Source organism: Notamacropus eugenii, chromosome 1, assembly GCF_028372415.1.
Source record: "Notamacropus eugenii isolate mMacEug1 chromosome 1, mMacEug1.pri_v2, whole genome shotgun sequence".
In the NCBI taxonomy this organism is placed as follows: Eukaryota; Metazoa; Chordata; class Mammalia; order Diprotodontia; family Macropodidae; genus Notamacropus; species Notamacropus eugenii.
The window spans coordinates 224351842-224374794 of NC_092872.1; the positions used below are offsets into that span (position 1 = coordinate 224351842).

The following is a 22953-nucleotide window of genomic DNA, read 5'->3' on the forward strand; positions in this document are numbered from 1 at the left end:
AAACGAGAGAGAGAGAGAGAGAGAGAGAGAGAGAGAGAGAGAGAGAGAGAGAGAGAGAGAGAGAGAGAAGAGATAACTATACTGCAATCTTGTCTTCAAGGAAGAACCAGCCTTCCCCAAAACATAAATAAAAATTTATTAATGCAACTTTTAAAAAAATATTCCTGAGGTATTGTAAAAAAGTCTTTGAATATGCATAAAACTTTTAACATCAGACACAAAGCATCCATTAATTGTTCTTAATTCAAAATAGCACATCCTCTGGGATTCAATAAAAATGTAAAAGGCAAAGAGAAGCCAACATCAAATGAAGTGAAAAACACATGTAGAAATAGAAATCTTTCATCCATTATGAACCTCTCATTTTTCAGATCAAAAGTTAACTAGATGCTAAGTGACTTGGCTAAGGTCACGCTGAAAGCTGAGGTAGAGGTGCAACTCTCTTTCTACTAAAGTAGAAGTCCCAAGGCTAGCTCAAGGGAGTCCACTAACATAATCTATGCTAAAGAACGTAATTAGAACTACTCCCAGACTGTGGACTTAAACAACTGGTCCAATCTTGTCCAAAGATTCCATTTTATCCAAAAAGAAAGGGATCTCTTTTCTAGCATTTGTGACTCCAGAGCTCTGGGGTTGATTTAATCAGGCAATGAGGGAGAGGCAGGAGAACTTTACATTTTACCAATAGCACGAGTGAAAGGAAAAAAAAAAGTCATCACAATTTTCAACACTCCATGGCTCAGAATAATTAATTTAATAACTGTGTCATATGAGAAAAACAAATAAAGGGAAGGAAAGGACTGTGCATATGAATGATCACTGAAGCATATAAAATTCAAGGAAAAAGCAAATTACAAGTGTAGTCCTGGGAATAAAAATTCAGTAGGATATATTTTTCTGATGCTAATTTGATTTCCTACAAGGGGGTGCTGGGCCACGAAGCTGCAGTGCACATAAGAGCATTATTTATCTACATCTGTTTGGACCTTGTTTATTGGCAGTTGGAGTGTAATCTTGCAATCTGAAGACCTCATAAACAATCACCTTCCACAACCCCACCACTGTCTTTGTACCCTGCAGCTTAGTCACTGGCCTGCCACAGAGGTATGTTGGTTCATTTGGAAAGCTTTTCTTACTAGAATGTATTCCACAAGCAGGGGTAATTTTTCTTTTTCTTAAAAAACAGATAAATTGTAACAGAATTAACAGACTGAGACAAAAGCGTAAGACCTCCTAGCAGCTTTAGGACAAGTCTATGGTCTGTTGGAGATAACACAGAAAAGATGAAGCTAGGGTTGACTTTTTGAACTTGTGGTCTGACTCTGAATAATCTCATCTTTGATCTTTCCTTAAAATGTTAGCTTCATTATAAATAAATATTTCTGAACATCAGAGAATAAATAAAAACAATATATTTGAACATGTATGAGTCTTACAATGAATGATATAAAATGCATGACATTTAAATACATATGTATAGGCATTGTAATAACACCTCCTCAAGCTGATGTGATAGGTTTTTTCTGAGAGCAGCAAACTTAGGATATCATTTGGACTTCTAGTTTATACTCCTCTGATGCCAGAGTAGTTGAAACACTTTGGCCTCCCATATCTACAGTTCTAACTCATCCATCACAGTGGCTTTTGTGTTTGTCTCCTGTTATGCTGCATTCCACTTCCCCCCAACTCTGCACAGACTGAGCAGAAAACTGTGGGTCAGCGGATGGCCCTCACTTACCGGCAGTGTTTATGTGACCCCGTCAAGGTTTCAATCACAAAGCATTCTCCTTCATTCAGACAATATGCAAGATCCTTGTCTTTGCACGGCTTAAAGTGCTCCGATCGTTCAGTGGAATATGTAGTCGTATCTGTCAACGAAAATGCACAGGGGAAGGAAATACACAGTCAGTATCTCATCAAAATCCAAGCCTCCTTTGCCAAACAGGTCCCATAAGCAATTGTAGAATTATATGTTCTGACAGGCTTTATTATAGAAAAAGAAGCACAGTATCTATGGCACTAACAACATGAACAGAAAGGACAGTGTGCTGTCTCTGTTCATATGGGACCAGTTACGCAGAATGTGGTCACTTTATCAAATTGTCATATTTGTAAATTAAACTTTAATCATTAGGCTCACCACCAAGTATCTCCAGTTTAGAAAACATATTAACAGTAAAAGCTGAATTATATTGTAGTAAGACTTTCCAAATCTGCTTGAATTAATTTCAATTTTAACAAATATGTTACATGGAAAACGGATACCTCCCTCTTTCTTTTTTATTGCTACCACATGTTATAAAACATCTGATCAATGGATATTGTGACTATTCCATGACAATCGATGTAGATTTCTGGTATTTAGTTACAGCTCTAATTGGCTAATAAGAGAACCAATTATTCCTTCAGTGTGTCTCTCTTTATTGCATAATTAAAATGCAAATGTCGCAAATACTGAAACAGACTTTTATATGCAAAAATGCTGGATCTACCTATTTAATAGAATCAAATTATTGCTATTTTTTAGCTTTCTCTTGGGGGTTTATTTTTCCATTGCAAGTCATTTCGAATCAAGAAGCATTCTCCTAACATGTCCCAGAAATCGAGAGTGAGAAGACAAAGCAAAACCAAAGAAACAAGAAAGAAAGAAAGCAGCCCCTCACTTCAAGAAACTTATATTCTACTTAGTCCAAAGCAAGAAAGGATACAACATGTAAATAATAAACCCTATAAATAATTATTTAAAACAGGGGAAGAGAGCACCAACAACCGGGTGGTATAAGAGAGTAAGGAAATTTTCATAGAACTTCTGGCATATGATCAGAGACTTGATGGAGCATAGGGATTTTAGGAAGTGAAGGTGAGGGAGTACATTGTAGGTATGACACAAGCCTGTGCAAAGTAATGGAGGTGAGAGATGAAATTGTGACTAGGTTAATTTAGCTAGAATGGAAAATTTGTGATAAGAACTATTAAACAACTGTCTGGTATATATTCTCTGGTGTATACCTTCTGTGATTTCTACTCTGCTGTCAACTTATATAAATGTGAATCTTTGTTACCAGCTATGTATTTTCATTGTGAAACTGGTGTTTTTGAAGAAAGGATCAAGCCTTGGATACAAAGCAGGGAATTAGGCCCCTTCTTCCAATTAATGGAACAGTGATTAGAAGCTACCTTAAACCTAAACAGTGTTTCTTCAACTCTGAGTCATGACCCTACAGTTTAAGAAGCACGTAGGGATCACAAGCAGAAAAAGTTTGAGAAGCCCTGCCTAGACTAAGGAACAGATAGATATCATTCTATCCTAATAACCCGTCTCTCAGAAGAGAGAAGTATGGCCAAGCTTCTGGTCTCAAACTTCTGCTTCCTTTTCTGGGAGAAAATGAAGCTTCCTTAGAGAAGGATTTTGGAAGAAGATACTAACAATGTCTATTCTGCCTCCATTTTAGCCACAAAACACCCCTATGTCACATGTCAGCAACAGTCCTCATTACATATAAATGCTTATATTTACTTATATGCTTATAGTTGTACTTATTGGGGCAGCTAGTTGGCACAAGGGATAAAGTGCCAAACTTAAGAATTAGGAAGACCTGAGTTCAAATATCACCTCAGATGTGACCCTGGGTAAGTCACTTAACTGTTTTTGCCCTAGTTTCCTCATATGTAAAGTGACCTGGAGAAGGAAATGGCAAAGCACTCCAGTATTTTTGTGAAGAAAACCACAAATGGGGTCACATGACTGAAATGACTCAACAACAATAACAACAAAAATAACATTATCCTCCCTCCTTTAGCCCCTGAAATACACTAAATTCTCTTGGATGATAGAAATGATTTCTTTTTTGTTTAGTTTTGTGTTGCCAGTGGTGGCTTGCTGCACTGAATAAATATCTGTTGAATTGTTGTTGGAGCCAAATTGTGCAAGACTGTAAAAGTCAGTCACTGGGGAGAGAAGTTGGTGCTCCAAGTTTAAAAAAATGAATGTTACAGGGGGCAGAGCCAAGATGTCAGAACAGAAGGATGTACCTCTAGAAGCTCTCCTCCTACAGTCCATAAAATACCTCTAAAAAATGACTCTAAACAAATTCTAGAGCAGCAGAAGCCACAAAACGACAGAGTGAAAGAGATTTCCAGCTCAAGGTAGCCTGGAAGGCTGACAAGAAAGGTCTGTGCCCAGCCCAGCCTTTGCTGTGCTGTGGCAAGGACAGGACTAGAGCAAGCTTCAAGGCACCACCAGCAGCAGTTGCAAGTCTCAGATTCCTCAACTCACAAACACCAAAGACAGCTTCAAAGGTCAATGAGAAAACTCTTTCACTTGGGTGAGAAGGGAACACAGCAGTCTAGCCTCAGGCCCAGGCAGTGGCAGCTTCCATTGTTGGAGCCCTGGCCTAAAGACCCTGGGGGAATTGAATAGCTGATCTGAATCTCAGCCCTGAGTGGTGGCCCTTGGGTGAGGAGAAGAACTGGCTGGTGTAGCTGGTGGAGGCTTTGGAGAGGGAATTCTACTCACAGAAAAAAGTGCTTGTAGTTGTTCTCAGACCAGAGTGCAGGTTGGGAGAGGAGTAAACTCCTCTCCCTTGATTGTGCCATCTTGGAGGAACTGAGAACTTAAAAGTCACCAGCTTATACCTTCCTCTTGACAAAGAACTCAAAAGTCAAGTAACTGGCTGGGAAAATGCCAAAAAGGGGGAAAAGAATAAGACAATAGAATATTACTTTCTTGATGAACAGGAATTTTGTTCTTTCCTTTCAGATGAGGAAGAACAATGTATATGGTCAGAGGAAGACCTAAAAATCAAGGCTTCTGCATCCAAAATCTTCAAAATAAATATGCAATGGTCTCAGGTCATGGAAGAGCTCAAAAAGGATTTTGAAAATCAAGTAAGAGAGGTAAAGGAAAATTGGGAAGAGAATTGAGAACAATGTAAGAAAATCATGAAAAGTGAGGCAACAGTTTGCTAGAGGAGAACCAAAAATGCTGAAGAAATTAACACTTTTAAAAATAGACTAACTCAAATGGGAAAAGAGGCCCCAAAAGGTAATGAGAAGAATGCTTTAAAAGGCAGAATTAGCCAAATGGAAAAGGAGATTCAAAAGCTCACTGAAGAAAATAATTCTTCAGTGAGAACTATTAGTTCTTGTACAGTGAAAAAATTAGAATGGAGTAGGTGGAAACTAATGACTTTATGAGAAACCAAGAAATTACAAAGGAAAACCAAAAGAATGACAGAAGGCAATGTGAAATATCTCATTGGAAAAACAAATGACCTGGAAAGTAGATCCAGGAAAGACAATTTAAAAATTATGGGACTACTTGGAAGCCATGATCAAGAAAGAGCCTAGACATCATCTTTCATGAAATTATCATGGAAAACTACCCTGATATGCTATAACCAGAGGGTAAAATAAATATTGAAAGAATTCATCAATCACCTCTTGAAAGAGATGCAAAAAGAAAATCTCTTAGGAATATTGCAGCAAATTCCAGAGTTCCCAGGTCAAGGAGAAAATATTGTAAGCAGCCAGAAAGAAACAATTCAAGTATTGTGGAAATACAATCAGGATAACACACTATCTGGCAACTTCTACATTAAGGAATTGAAGGGTTTGGAATATGATATTCCAGAAGTCAAAGGAACTAGGACTAAAACCAAGAATCACCTACCCAGCAAAAATGAGTATAATACTTCAAGGGAAAAATGATCATTCAACGAAATAGAGGACTTCCAAGCATTCTTGATGAAAAGACCAGAGTTGAATAAAAAATTTGCCTTTCAAACACAAAAATCAAGAGAAGCATAAAAAGTTTATCAGGAAAGAGAAATAATAAAGGACTTACTAAAGTTGAACTGTTTACATTCCTACATGGAAAGATAATATTTGTAAATCTTGAAACTTTTCTCAGGATTTGGGTAGTTGGAGGGATTATACACACATATATGTAGTCAGAGGGTACAGAGTGAGTTGAATAGGAAGGAATAATATCTAAAAATAAAATTAAGGAGTGAGAGAGGAATATATTGGGAGGAGAAAGGAGAAATGGAATGGGGCAAATTATCTCTGACAAAAAAAGCAAGAAAAAGTTTTTTCAATAGAGGGGAAAAGCAGAGAGGTGAGAGGGAAAAAGTGAAGCTTACTCCCATCACATTTGGCTTAAGTAGGGAATGACATGCACAGTCAATTTGGTATGAAAAGCCATTTTACACTATAAGAAAGTAGGGGAGAAGTGGATAAGTGGGGTAAGATAAGATAGGAGGGATGGCAAATGAGAGGAGGGAGTAATTAGAAGTAAATACTTTTGGGGAGTGATAAGATCAAAAGAGAGAACAGAATAATGAGGGGCAAGATAGGATGGAGGGAAATATAGTTAGTCTTCCACAACACGACTGTTATGGAAGTCTTTAGCAAAACTACACATATATAGCCTACATTGAACTGCTTGCCTTCTCAGCAGGGATGGGGGGGAGGGAGGAAGGGAGAAAAGTTGGAACTCAGTGAATGAATGTTGAGAATTTTTTCTGCATGTAACTGGGAAATAAGAAGTGCAGGTAGTGGGGTATAGAAATCTATCTTGCCCTACAACAAAAGAGAGAAGATGAGGATAAGGGAAGGGAGGAGTAGATTGGGGGAAGGAGTAATCAGAATGCACACAGTGTTTTGGGGTGGGGGGAGGGTAGAGGTGGGGAGAAAATTTGAAACAAAATCTTGTGGAAGTGAATGTTGAAAACTAAAAATTAGTAAATAAATTGAAAAATAAAAACAAACAACCAAAAAAAATGAATGTTAAAAATTATTTTTATGTGCAACTGGGAAATAAGATATACAGACAAAGGGGTATAGAATTCCATCTTTCCCTACAAGAAAATGGAGAGTATGGGGATAAGAGAAGGGAGAGGTGTGACTGAAGGGAGGCAGATTGGGGGAAGTGGTAATCAGAATGCATGCTTTCTTGGGGTGGGGGAAGGGGAGACATAGGGAGAAAACGCAGAACTCAAAACCTTGTGGAAGTGTCTGTTGAAACCTAAAAATAAATAAGTAAAATTTTAAAACAAAGCCAGTAACTGACAACTGACCGTTCTTCCTAGGGAAGTAAATAGGCATACATATATACTCCAGATATGAAAATCAATCAGTGTAAGAATCTGAGTTCTACACCATGTGGACTTTTTTTTTTACTGTAATTAATTGATCATTGACCAAGCATAGGGTATACTGTGGTATTCTGATAAGTATAAAATATAGAAGAAAAATTCAAAGAAGTATATGAACTCTTCTGTGTTATAAATTTTATTATCCTATGCACCTAGCTGATGCAGTGTTGGGAAGGGAGTCAAGAAAACCTGAGTTCAAATGTGGCCTCAGAAATTTACTGGCTATATGACCATAGGCAAGTCATTTAACCTCTGTCTCAGTTTTCTCATCTGTAAAATAGGGATAATAATAACATCTACTGTCCAGATTTGTTGTGTGGATCAAATGAGATAATAACTGCAACACATTTAGAACAGTGCCTGACACATAGTAAGTGTTATCCAAATGTGAGCTATTATGGTTGTTGTTATATCCCTGAAGGCTATATTCAGTGAATACAAATTTCACAATATTGCATATATTCACAAACTTCATGCCATTTTCTAATTGGATGATTCTGACACCAGTAACAAAAGAGGGGTTAGTGATCATTAAATCATTAATGAAAATCTTACTAAATAAGCATTTTTTTTCATAAAGTAGAAAGTTATGTTCAGAGTACTACTCTCTAATTAAAGATATTCCTAAGGAAGAGGTTGTAGCTCATGTTCTTGATCAATCATACAATGAACTGTCTTTTCTTGGTCCTTTCAACATATCTATACAGGAGGAATTTGGCTAAAATGGCCACAAGGAGCAGACTGGAAAAGGAAAATAAGCCGAAAGGAGACAAGGTATCATCTATCCTGAAGGGTAAGTGTAGAAGTATGTATGGCTAGTGCTTTCATGTACTGCATTATGTGAATTCCTTTCTCCATTCTGGTCTTATAGATATAACATATTTCCTGTCCTAGTCCCAAGGAGATGTCTTCTTTTACTAGATCCTAGAAGTACTTCTACTTTATATTCAAGTTTAGAGATGCCAACAATACAACATGAATTGTTAAACTTTTTTTTAGATGATAGGTAGAATGATTGATAGAGAGAACTATCTATAACTAGAGATAGGTCAATAGTTATGGAGATAGAAATGATATATCTGCTCTATTCATCTATCTAACATCCATTCAGCAGTTCCTATACTATTGATAGGTTGTCAGAGAGACAGAGAGAGAGATGGAGAGAGAGACAGAGAGAGAGAGACAGAGACAGAGAGAGAGACAGAGATCATCAGTTATATATATGAAAATGACATAAATCTATTTATAACTCTCTATATAAAACTATCTATCTATGTGTATGTTTATATAAATATATTTGTGTGTATGTGTGTGTGTAATCTTGATGCTGTGTTAAGAAAATCAATTGGGAACAAACAAACAAAATGATGCAATGGGAAGTGTTGGATTTGGAGATAAAAGATTGGGATCAAATCTGACCTCTCTCACATACTTTCTTTGTAATCTTGAGAAAGATTCTTAAAGTCTCTAGAACTGTTTCCTCATCTGTATACCAATAGGACTAGATTAATCTCTGGATGTGCTAAATCAGAAATTTTGAACTCTCATATATTATATGTATTCCTTCCTGAAATAAAGTATTTTTAAAACACATAGACTTAAAAAGGAAAAACAATGTATTTAAATACAGTTGTAAAATATCAAATAGGTAAGTTCCCATCTGGGAATGGCATCTTGTGAATGTAAACACAAAAATCATCCCAGGGTCAGGAAGGTAATAAACAAAAACCTGCAGGAATTTTAGACAAGTATTTAGAGACATGGAACATAAGATAGAATATTAGTAAAAAGGAGCTGACCTTTGACATATTAGTTATGTGACCTTGAGCATGTCAGACAATTCTGTAAAACTATAATTTGAAAAAAATGTTATGGATTTGCTTTGTTATTGAATAGGAGTTTCTTCACCAGATATTCCTTAAAAAAAATGAAGTCACAGACCCAAGCCACCCTCCTCTGCTCCCATTATTTCTAAGTATCTATAGACAGAGAAAGCAAAGGCTATTTTTCCCATCTTCTAAAATATAAGCTTTATGTAATAGGATGACTGTTACTGATATCATGTCAGGAACTTTAATGGGTTTTCAATTTCTAAAGCTGAAACTTCAGTGGTTTAATGTCTCTCATAGAGAGACTTACTCTTCCTTTGTCTACATGGCTACCATAAATAACCTGACACTGAATCACAAATTCATGAAGTCTTAGAGATGGAAAGAACATTAAAGGCTATTGAATCTGATCTGCATTTAAGCACCAATAGCCTCATCAATTTTCCTAATATACACGGATGTATTTTCAACTAAACTGTTGACTATTTGAGATAGATGACATGCTTTCAAATTCTACTTTGAAACTTACTGGACATGTGACCATGAGCAAGTAACTTCATATCTGTCCGCCTCAGTTTCCTCTTCTATAAAAAGGATATACCTCTACTTCTCCTACAATGTCATTTTTTGAAAAACATCCCATAAAGCTCATCTCATTATTTTACGTGCAATATTCAGAATTAGTGGGTAGATATTCATACAGTGAGTCATTCCTATGCCTGCATTCTTCCACAGCAAATGTTTAAAATTCAAAGACTCAAGCCAAGAAATTAGATATGAAATACAATGTACTCAACTGCTGCTTTGATTGTTGCACTACATTAATTCACTATCAGCTAACTTTTCCTTTAATTTCTTATTATCCATTTATTGATATTCACTGATCATTCCTACATGAACAGTTTAGTCATTTACATAACATACAATATAAAGAGTGAGATTCTTGTTTTATACTCAGTAATTTTAATAAGCTACAATTTCAGAGTGCAATACAATGGCAATCCAATTACGATCAATTAATTTCCATCTGACAATTGCTGTCTCTAGTGGTTGCCACACTGTGATTTGGGTTGCATTCTCCATTCATATTTGGATATCACTGAAAATTAATAAGACTGAGGTCATATGATGAATATTCCCAAGAAAAAAGAGAATATAAATTCTCCATTGAGGAATCAATCTTAAATTTCATTAATGTTTTTATCACCTCCAATTGTCATTATTGTTGTTACCGTTATTTTAGAAATCAAATGTGCCATTTTTAGGTGTTGTAATTTTATTGGGCTTGAAGTAAACTTAATAATGAGGTAGTAACAATACTTTGAAAATGAAAAATTTAAAATATCACATTGTACTTCATCTTCCCAGAGTGAAAAAAAAAAATCTTTTTCACTAGCAAATTTCACATGTTGGAAGGCATATCTCAATATCTCAAAGATAATAGACAACATATGATATTTTAGTTAAAAAATAATAACAACGATAACAATAAATTAAAAGATATCACTGGAGTAGAAGAGGGAAAGGCCTTTGAGAAGGAATTTAAAACAATTCATTGAAAATGGAATATCTGCTCAGTAAACTATGTTGTTTTTTTTGTCCATTCTTACTCCACCACACACTGGATTGGTCAATTATTTTGCCAGTGGGCAGATTAATAAAAAGAACCCACTTGCCCATATAGACCCAAGATTCTTTCTTCTCTCTCAGAGAGGGACATCAAAGAGCAGTGTTAAGGAGGTGAGAATTATACCTTTATTATATTCAAATTAATAGGGGAAAATTGTACTCTCCTATATTAACTTCTTTCATACTGTAGATCAAGATTAAATAAAATACTGTAGATTTAACTTTTTTAATATTATAGATCAAACATCCATAAATGCAATTAACTCTTGTGGTACCTAGAACACACACGTATATATGCATGTAGATAGGTGTGGGTAATACACACATATGTGTGTGCATGTGTATGCATATACATGGTATATATGTATGTGTGTGTATGTGGGTGTTTTACACTTCAGGGTAATAAATTCTAGGAGATAGTTTGTTATGCAAAAATATGTATTTTTGTTCTTTTAACATTACTTCACTAAGGCTGCAAAAGGTGCTCTCATTCTCACATCTGATGATCAAATCATCTATCCCATTTGCAATTTAGTCACAACTAAGTTTCTAAATTGCAAGATTAAATCAAACAATAACACATCTGTTCCTTAATTGCTTTAGTTATCCTTCTTTGAGTTTTCTCTAATCTTCATGATATCTTGATGCACACAAATCAGATCTGCCAGTAATATTCCTGGTGAGAATTTTGATGATTTATAAAATTGATGTTATTGGTTGTTCTATTTGGTTTCCTGTGTTCTTTTTGATAACCACTATTTTGTTGGCCTCTTTGCCTGTGCTAGCATATTGTAAGCAACATGTCATAAAAGTGACTCCTAGACCCCATTTCTGTGCTATAACTGACAGATTAGAGCTCATTTTCTCATAAATTCAATAAAGTTTATTTTCACTTTACCCACCTGTCACATTTGGCTGCCTTTAAATTTGTTTGTAACATCTGTGTTCATTTATAACAGGTTCTGAAGTCACCATTGGTAACCTTCTGGCCCAATAACCATTTGAAATTGAAAGTTTCACATTTTAGTCAACAATTATACAATCCCATTCTTGAATTCAATCAGAACTCTTAAGCTTGGCATTTAATTAATATTTGGTTCAGAAATATTCTATGCTTCAGGAATGACCTTATCTTCTGAAAACCTTCAAAATTTTCCACTATTAAGTTGAATAAACTCATCTATTTCAAAAGACTATCTGATCATGAAGCACATCATACTATCTTCCTTAATAAGGACCAATGCAAAGAATGCTTCTACTTTCTGCTGACCTCTTGTCATCCAAATATGTACCTTTTAAACCCTTTCTGTCAGATATCATCAATGGTTTTCTCGTTGACTTCCTGCCATTTGGGGATTTTAAATGCCTACTACTTTCTTGGAGCTTTGTAAGGACTTTTCCTTGTTTCCAATTCTCTGAAGCATCAAACAGCATTTATTTTCTTCTATTCGTTGTTCTCTGAGGTGCCAATTAAGATTTTTACTTGATACTAAACATCCCCATTAACACTATATGTTTGAGACTTCTGGTATTTATAAAGTATATTTAAATAAATGTTCTTGAATTCTCCATTTCCTTCATTATCCAATGGGGGAAAGGGAAAGGGAAGAAATATTTTTCATAGCTTCAGTTTTCTTTAAGCACATGTTAACCGTTTTTGACTAAGCTAGGAATGCATAGGTCAATCTAAGTCTTGAGATCTTACACACACACACACACACACACACACACACACACACACACACACACACACACACACACACATACAGGTCATTCTTAATAAGATTACCAGGTTAGTCCCAGAGAATGTCTTTCTTCCTTGAAGTAGAATATCTGAGAGCTAGCAGCATAGAGTCAATGCTGTAGTAGGGAAATATACTGAAGAGGGTGGAAAAGGAGATGCTACCCAAACCAAAGTACTAGATTAGGAATAGAATAAGCAGTTCAAAAAACGGGGAAAAAAGCTGTCTGCTAAATAAATTTCTGCCATAAAAAAATTACTATTTTTCTCAATTAGCTTTTTAAAAATTAAATTTTCCTAATAACTAACACATAGAAAACGTGTATTATCTCTCATGACAATATTATCAAATCACTGGTATCAAAGAGAGCAACCGATATGTTATTTAAACTATTGCAGTAAATAAATCAAACTGGATATAAATATATGAGTACATTGTAATCACCTCTTCAAGAACAAGCTCCAGAATATACATTTCTGTGGTATAAAGGGAAGAATACTGGACTATACATCAAAAGTCTAAGCTAAATTCTAGTCTTTCCTTTATCACTAATCGTGTCTTTTTGGGCAACTTGCAACTTCTCTGTGTCTGTTTTATCATCTACAGAAGTGAAAGAGTTGACTTTTGCTCCCATTTAAGCAACATTTATCAAATTTCTATTATCAAAGCTCTATTATATGTAAAATATATTAGAGCTAGAGATACAGAAATATAATAAAACAACCCAGCAAAGTACAAAGCATGCTGGATTCAAAGTCACATGACCTGTCTACAAATCCTGGCTCTGCTACCTATTAGCTGTATGACCATAGACAAGTTATTTAATATTTTTGGACCTATTTATACATCTATCAAAATTAAAGTGGGGCTATATTTATTTTTTAAAAATATATTTTTATCAATATATTGTTTTTTAAATGGACTATATTCCCCAATGCAATCATCCCAATATTTTCTAGGTTTCCTTTGACTCCTGAATCTGTGATCCTTGCCCTTAATGAGTTTATAGTTTAATGTGGCACAAATATGGAGTTGGACATATACAATGTTTAAAAATATGTTAAGTGTAAATAAAGAAAACTGTGAGAGGATCCAGGAAATTTGTCAGGGAAATGCTTGATGGAGGAAGAAGTATATGAATTGAACCTTGAGAAAAGTTACAGAATTGAACCAATGGTGGCTGAGTAAGGAAAAAAAATCTGTTTCATGCAAGAAAAGAAGAAGTTGTGTGGAGATTGGAAAGGGTGACAGTTTTGGGGTCAGAGGGTGCAGGTTTAAATCTGGCCCTTCCTGTTAATGCTGATGTGACTTTGGGCAAATCAACTTAACAGTTGGATTTCAATGACTTCATCTGTAAAATGGGGGGATTTGTTGACTTCTAAGGTACCATCTAGGTCTAAATCTATGAGCTTATGAATGTAATGAGGCAAAAAAAGAAAAAGGAAAAAAACAATGGAAGAAGGAAGGAGGAAGTGTATGGTAGGAATATAAAATACATGGAAGAGAATATGAGGTTATGTCAGAAAGAGACGTAAAAACCAGACTGTGGGCATTTTTAAAAGTCATAATAAGGACATCAACTTTTATTCCCTAGGTAATAGGGAGCCACAATTTTTAAATAGAAGATAAACTCGATTAAAGCAAGTCATTTGGACTAAGTCACGTCTAACACCCCATCCAGTTCTAGAACTCCACAATTTCTTGGCTTCTCTGTCTTGTAGGTTGGAGCAAGTCTACTCAATTAATTTTCAAGGATAACATCATGTAATAATTATTTGTATTCTAACACAACCTTTTCCTTACTTTTGCTTCATAGTGAGGGTGGAGAATCCAAACTCCTTTGGGAAAGAGTGTATTTCTCTTCTCCTTTCAAACATTCACCAAATCAACATCCTCATTAGAACTCAGGCCTCCTGACTCAGAAAGGCTCAGGAAGGCTTTATCTAGTTCAAATGTACTGAACTAGACTGATATGTACAATGTGGAAATTATCCCCAAATCTCCCTCATTATCTATTAACATATTTTTAGGCAAAAAAAAAAGAGTCAAACATATGTAAAGTAATGATTCTTAGATCAGGATTTCATTTATTTTTCAAAATAGCACCCTCTTACGTATATCATCTAGTCAACAAATATTTGTTCAGTCTCCATTATGTGCCAAGTACTGTGTTAAGTGATGGGGACACAATAAAAAGCAAAAATAAACAATCTATTTTACTTCCCTGACCCCCATAAGAAATCCAACAATTAACAACAACTATTTCCTGAATTATGATCCTAGAACTTCACTGTCATTATATAAAGTCATAAAACTTTGGATCTGATTAAGGGAGACCATTTGTGAAGGTGACTGGGTAGCTTTCATGGAGACCATGAAAGATGATGGTTAGCAGATAGAAAGTAAAATAAATATCAAATCCAGATGAAGGAGAAAGAGTGCTCAATTTACTGTTTTTTTTTCGGAATTTGCAGAACGCATTTTCTAAAAAGAAGAAATTTTGCAATAGCCTACAATCCTATTAAAAAATCTGAGGGTATTAGGAACAGATGAATCATTTGGTTGAAACACCTTAGAGAGAATGCAACTCTGTAGTTTATGTTATACATCTGCAGTCTGATTAGAATTTGCCATCTAGCAGCAAGAAAATGGTTTATAAAATATTTAATGGTCAAGAAAAATTTCAGAATACAGCACAGCTTGAAAGGAAAACAAACCATTTCTCAGCTTGCAGAAGTCAAAGATCACTGTCTCCCTGCTGCAAAGATCAGACAATTGTTCATTTTGCAGGCATGGAAGAAATAGAGAGATTTTGGCAAATAATTCAAAAGTTCAGTTGAATCAAGCAGCTGCTGAGAGGACTGACAGTTCTCTCTATAACCCATAATAATCAATTCTTGCAGTAAATGTAAAAAGGGCTGTTATTAAATTTGCATTACACACCTGCCAAACTCAAGGTTGGGATATTTCTTCTAAAGAGGGCTGCTCTAGCATTAAGCAAACTCGCACATTATTCCCAAGGTGGAAGTGAAAATGGACTTACTTTGGTAATGATGGTTCTAAATGGAAAGTTTAAATTTATGCCTTTTTTTGTGATTTTCCCCCACTGTTTTTGGACACAGAAAATTCAATAGTACTCTTACTCACCAGCTGATCTGTCCTTTTCTCTTGATATGTTGACTTCTAAAGTGTAGAAGGGAATTACAGGAAAATCTGTATTATATTCTTTCACTACTCCCAAATTTAGCTTTTCTGTGATCCCTTACCTCTAATGACCATATGAGAGATTGAATCACACAGAATCCCAGAGCAATTGGTGGCAAAGATAATTTCCATCTAGACTTTCTAGTGTTTTTCACTTTCTTTTTCTATCCTTCTAGTTTCCAAGAAGTGCCACTAACAGTGAAAAATACTTCAAGTAAGGACTTACAATGTAGTCTTTTCATCTTGAGGTACTGGGGCATACAGGTCCAGAGTGTTTTTAAGAGTTACACAGAAAAGGAGATTAAGAGAAAGGACACAAAATATTTGTTGACCTATCAAAGGTGATGTTTATTTTGAGGCCTACCTTTCAGGTTTGGATTTAGGAGATTAGAAGCTAAAGGAGGTTTTGCTCATCTATAAATGACTAAAGAAAATGTAAGTGCCATGAGAGCAGGGGCTGAATTTTATCTATGTTTTCCATCCCTAAGCACAGCAAACTCTACATATAGTAGGCACTTAATAGAAGTTTTTGGATTAAATTTGATTAAACAGCTTTTATCCAGAAGGTGAATCCAGGCACTAACAGAACAACCCTTGTACCCTTGCTTCTCCCCTACCACAAGGTTGGTAATCTCAAACAAAAAGCCCAAAGAGCTCCCATTCACCTTGTTCCCTGGTTTAGATGCTCAGGGCAAACCTACTGGGAATTTGGAAAAAGTTGGAGGAAGAGAGAAATTGGAGAGGAATTTCAGTGTAACAAAAAAAGAAATAACGTCCTTTGGTATCCATTTTAAATTCCTCTACTCAGCTGCTGAAGTGATTTCCAGAAGTGTATGTTTGAGGTCTGACTTCCCTTCACCCCAACTCAATAGACTCCGGTGGCTCCTCATTATTTCCAGGAGCAATTATTAAACACTTTAACCTCTATAGCCCTTTGAAACTTTGCTGCCATTTTCTACTTTCTAGTCTTATTTTATTATAATTATTTTACTCCTTCCCAAACACTCCGTGATCTTGCAGCATTGGCCTAATCACTGTTTCTAATCCATCATACATCATTATGTGCATTTTCACTGACTGTTGTCTATTCCTGGATTATTCTCACTCCTTATCTCTAACACTTGGCTTCTCTAGATTCTTTCATGACTTTCAGTTCAAATTTCATTCCTCTTAGACTTTTTCCCAGTCCCCTCCATCCAGTTGCTACTAGTTCCTTCCTTCTGAAATTGCCTTCCATTTAAACATATATAATGCATGTAACGTACCTAATAGTTATTTACGTATTGTCTTCTCCAGCAGAATTTTATTTTAAAGCAAGGCACTATGTTATCTTTGTGTAGATAATTCTTAGCACACTGTCTGACATTCACACAAAGACTTAGTAAATACTTTTTGACCAAGCTAACCTCACTAAGTCCCTGTCTTCTAAATATATGTGTACATATTTTATTTTTAATTGCTGTGGAATTAAATTTGATTACTTCCAAAGGTACCCAATTTTACCCAAATCTGCAGACCATATCTTACTTCCTAGACCCAGATGCAACTTCCAAAAAAATATGCCCCAATATACAACTAGAAAACAGCAAGTGATATTTGAATTTTCAGATGACAAATTATTTGATTCATTGGATACTATAAGCATCCCAAGTAGGAGATTTAATTAAATAAATAAGGAATTTGTCCCTTCCTTAGTGTAGAATTCAGATAAGATTTCTTCAATAAGTGCTTATGTAATGAATGACCATGTGAAACAAAATGAATACATGCTACATTAAGAAGTTTATTAGTAAGAGAAAAGTTAGGTTAAATGATATGAAGGAAACATGCTATAATATTAGTAACTGGCAGAGTAAAATATTGAGTGAATAAGTATCTAACACACCAGGCCAGATTACTAAGGAATCATTATTCTTCTTTATTTTTAGACATACAGTTACCTCTCAGAACAAATGATACAGATCGTGGGGTTTGAAAAATAATTATAATGTATTGTGTTCAAATATTGACTGGTACAAACATTTCTTGTCTGGTTACATAAGACATTTTTAGCAAAAGCAGAAATAATAGATAGAATGATAATAGTAGTAGTAGTAGTAGTAGTAGTAGTAGTAGTAGTAGTAGTAGTAGTAATCATGAATAAGAATAAAAATAATTAAATTAGAGAAAATAATTCTAGAATTTTTAACATAATAATATAAAATTACCAGTTTATTGGTATTTTGAAGTCTCTGGTTTTTTTCTCTCATGTGGTATAGAATACAAATACAGACAGATTATTAGATAGATAGATAGAGGTATGATAGACAGATAGATTAGATAATAGAGAGATACTTTTTGTACAAAAGAGAAATATGGAGCCCATTGGCATTAATAGAAATCTCTTCTTTATAAACTCCCCAGTTCAGATCAATTTCCCAACTCCCTGTCAGTGCCACACTGGGAAAAAAGTACCTTCAAGTGAAGTGACAGATAAATGGGTTATCTCCTAAGTACATTATTCTAACCTAATATATATGTATATCATATACAATTTCCTAGACCCAGAAATAAAGGGGCAACTTCCAAGAAAAACACACCCAAGTAAACAACTAGAAAATAAAAGTGATATTTGAACTAGCAGATCATAAGTTTCTTGATTCATAGGGGATCATAAGCATTCCAAGTGTGGCCTACAACAGGATTTGATTCAGTAAAAACTTGCCCAGAATAAAGAGGGAAAAGGCAACCATAACAGGGCTCCAGCATTAAGGCACGCTTGTCACTGGTCCTTGTAGCCTTTGTGGGATAGAAGAATAAGTGAGAATAACTGGCCCAGCCCATACGTCACTAGCCTCTTCTTTTCATCTGCCTCAAGTCTTTGCTCTCTCTCCTCTAATGTAGAGGTATTTAACAAGTGGTCACATCCACCAGCAACACTCTTAATTATAGAGGAAACAAAATTAAAATGTAATTGGGAAATATTTAGCAAAAAGTAAATTAAGTAAAATACAACAGAATATACATATTGTCATTATGAGCTTTTATAAGTCAATATGTGGCTGACAGTGATCCTTATGTATGGTTTTGCTGTTTCATTTGATGCCATTAGTCTGATATATCTGCCAGCCTTCTCTGAAATGTTTTTCACTAAGTACTTATAGATTTTTTTTAATCCTCTGTTGAAGAGACATGTTTGAGGACATGCCTTGCTTACAGGTATATTGGGCAAATCAGTGACATTTCACCTTTACGGATGCAGGCTTTTTTTAAAAATTGATATTATAATAAGTATATTATGTTCAGTTACATGTGCCATCCATGTGGTATATACAGTGCAAGCTAAAAAATCTAACTGCACCATCCCACTTGTAAGAAGTCCCCAAGCAAAGACGTATTTGGAGATGAAGGATCCATGTCTGTGCAGGTCCAAACACAGTTTTAGCTGATTGCTGACAAATTCAGACATTGTGATGCTATTCATGATCACTGTGTAAGAGACAAGCAGGGGCTACCCTTTCCATTTTGTCATTCATTTGGACAGCTGACTCAGGTCCCTCTATCCCATTCAAAAATATCCTTTGAAGAAAAATATTATTTACACACACACACATATATTCAATATACGTTTTATGTAGTAATGCTGTTTTTTCTGTCTTTGGCTGTTCTAATGTGAGATGTTCCAATAATGTTCTTGCTTATCCTCTCTCTATATTTCTGCTTATGTTTGTGTGCATATATACACTTCTACATAATACATATGTATAGGTGTATTTATATATATATATATATGAAAATAACTTTCCATAAATTATATATATGTGTGTGTGTGTGTGTGTGTATGTATGTGTTTGTATACACATATATGAGAAGAGAGCTCACATGTATCACTAAATTTAATTCAACCAATGTTTGGTAAGAGCCTATTGTATGTAGAACCTTCCTTTATGAACATGGTGTGACCTTGGGTCCTAGAAGATTGTCTAGGCAGAACATTTACTCCCTCTGATACATCCTACCAAACTGGATTGGCTGCTTGTAATATGCATTTCGCAGTGGACTGTGTTTCAGTTTGACAATTAACCTTGCTAATTGTGGAGAGGTCCATCATGAGATAGGATTCAGGGTGATGTGTGTTGTTCTGAGCAATTCACAAAGACTGTTTTCTAAGCCTAAAACAGCTGTGATCAGTGTTAATAGACAGAGCACTCCCTCCAATAGAATGACAGATTCTTGACATATGAAGGCATGAAAGACAGCAAAGTGCTGAGAGGAGGGAGGCATAAGGAAGGGAGGGAAAAAAAGAGGGAAAGAGAGAGAGGGAGAGAGAGACAGAGACAGAGAGACATAGAGACAGAGAGACACAGAGAGACACAGAGACAGAGAGTGAAATAGCCTATAAATACAGGAAAATATATATAAATGATATATAATTGATAATTAAAATATAGATGACAGAGAGATAGATGATGGATGAACTACGTGCCTGGAACTGTATTTATTGACGAAGATATAAATATATGCAAGTAGAATAGTCCCTGCACTAAAGGAATTTATATTGTAATGGGGGAATTCAATCCTAATGAGGGATTAGAAAATAGGGGACCATTGATAGACAGCAGGCAACAGCACACTATGGAGTCATGAGGTAAATGGTTACCAAGGAAAGATTAGACAAAAAGCTAACCATTCAGAGCAAAATGACTTAGGAACAGAAAAAGTAAGTAGTGGAGTGGCCCCAGAAGTGACATGTAGGCCTGAACTTCAGCAAATTAAGGTAAAAACTCACTTCTCAGAGACAAGGAACACAGGGAAATAATTTATAGTGAAGGTGACGATATAAGTAGAAGATGAGGAAGATCCCGACTTTAAAATATATTTAGTAGCTATCTTTATAAAACATTGTTATTTAGTTGGGAAATGTGACATATAATAAAAGGCAGTACAATAGAGTAGATATCAGGATAGTTTTTGAGTCAAGAAGTTTTAGGTTTACCCAATATAAGATCTAGCAAGCAGTTATCACTTAAGAAATACTTGTTGGTAGATTGAAAATGATTACTGATTATGTAGAGGAAATACAACAAAGTCTAGAGGAGAATCAGTATGAGATTTGTTAGACAGGCAGAAACTAAATACGCTAGGAAGCAGAGATGTGGGAGAAGTAGAATATGAGCATTCTAGGCATGAGTAGAGGCATAGATGTTAGAAAGTAGTGAATGCACAAAGATGGAGGGTGAAAATTTTTCTTTGGCTATATATTAGTAAACACTCCATCAACACAGGGGTGGCCTGATATCACAGGTTCTTAGATCTGCATTCATAAAAGGAAAGCAACTTTTGAGGGGTTAATAATCACTTAAATCAAGCATATGTATCAATACTTTAACCAAGCACAGATATCATTCACCTATTTCAGGAGAGTCAGCACCCTGAACTTCAAAGAAAATAGAGAGAAATTAAAGATCCACAGACATGGCTTCCTCTGCCTGAATTCAACAGACAGCTGGACCCCAACTATCTGACCAGAGTTACTAGAGAGGAAAGCATGACATCTGGGTTCTCAAAGCCAGGGGGTTGCTTAGCAGCTTCCCAGAGTCCCCGTCTGGCCAAACAAGCACTCTTACAAAACTAAGCCCAAAATAAAACTGTACCTCACAGTCTTTATACACTATTTAGAGCCAGAGACATCACGTCCCTTGAGAACCAGTGCCTCATTAACAAAAGACATGGACCTCCTTACAAACCTTCCCAGGCCAATGGGATGGGAACAATGGATGGGAAACACCCTCTTCAATCACACCCAAAGAGAGACATTTTACATCTTGATTACACCAAAACAAAAACAGCAAAAGATCCTATTTTACTTGCCATTACAGGCTAGAGAGTGAAAAATCAGAATAGGAGTGGTATTAGTTAAGATGAGAATGGCAGGGTACTATCAAAATGAGAAATACGTTAAATTCCAGTTTCAGTCAAAAGTTCATATGTCTAGAGCTGGAATGGATTTTAGAGTCTAGCTCATCAACTTTCTCATTTTACCAGTGAGAAATTGATGTCCAGAGAGGCTCAACAATTTGCCTAAGATTACATAACAGAGTCAATAAGCGATATGTAGCCAATACAAGAGATTAGATAGAGAAATAGCATAACTGACTCTATGCCTGAAGATTAGTTTGCCATTAGCAGGAAGGATAGAGTGGAGAGGGGAAGAAAGTGAAGTTGGAAGATCCTATTAGCAAACTACAAAAATAGGTTAGTAGTAATGGGGACCTCTACTAAGTGGTTTCTGTGGGAATAAAAACAAGAGGGGTAGATATAAACAACATGATAGAAGCTATGGAGGGAGACTCTGTTTAAGTCCTTGTTCAGGCAGAATTTCTCTGTGATAACTAAAATATCTATGTTAAACGTATTTAAAATGGAAATGGCTATGGGCCAGTCATTATGACCTAGTAACTAAGCTGAGGACTCCACTTCTCAAAAGAAGAGAGCTAGAAATGGGCTACCTTAGATTACTAGAGAAGAAAGCTTCTCTTTATGTGTGATTTGGCATAATAGTAAACTCATAAGTTCTGATTCCTAGAAGACATTTTTCCCTTTGTGGACTCCTCATAAATTTCCTAAGGGCAGAGGTCTCTCCTGGTATCCAAGAATTATGCTTTTATATAGTCTAAAGTTGTATTAGTATGGCTAGTTTTTCCTTGGTGTGTTTTTTTCACTCCAAATGCAGATACTATCATCGCCCACTGATCCAGTGAAACTATTAGCTGTCCAAATGGAAATCCAAAACAACTGACCTTTCAGAGTTCACAAAATCAACTCCTCATTGGGAGGAGAGGGAGGAGAGAGAACTTAATTCTCCCCCCAAGGGCAAACACATTGACTACCGCTACACTGAACTATTACTAGAATATCCTATTAGAATGAGAGATTTCAAACTGCCTCCTTATAGTAAGTGTAGTTGTACAGGTGTCTTAGATTTTTTCAGTCAATCTGAAAACATTTCATCTATCCTCTAATTTCATCGTTATTAAAGTATCTAACTCCTCCTTGATTAATGATTTGTTCACATATATTTTATAGTTTTACTGATCAATTCAATAGAGACATATAAAGCTTCTGCAATTGTATTAATCAGGGTTAAGGGGTGAGAAGTAGAAAACTTTCTTATACCTGCATGCCCACCTATTTTTTCCTTATATTCCTTAGAATGTAATCTTCTTGCAGGAAATAATTGTTTTCATTTTTGTCTTTGTATTCCAGTGTTTAATATTACATACATACATACAAACACATGCAAAATTTTGATGTTTATTATAGACATAGGTATATATACACACACATTATATACACACTCATGTATATATACATTTATATATGAATATGTATAAACATGTGCAAGAATATATG

At 35.4% G+C, this 22953-nt stretch overlaps 1 protein-coding gene across 1 annotated transcript in view; it reads right to left on the bottom strand.

Annotated features, from left to right (window-relative positions):
• Positions 1 to 1611: 1611 nt before the first annotated feature.
• LOC140517078 (pro-neuregulin-3, membrane-bound isoform-like) overlaps positions 1612 to 22953 on the bottom strand; it is a 488975-nt gene continuing 467633 nt past the window's right edge. The window contains exon 2 of the mRNA XM_072627967.1: positions 1612 to 1868. Within this exon, the coding sequence (XP_072484068.1) occupies positions 1735 to 1868 (134 nt within the window). The 3' untranslated portion in view covers positions 1612 to 1734. The remainder of the gene's footprint in view (positions 1869 to 22953) is intronic.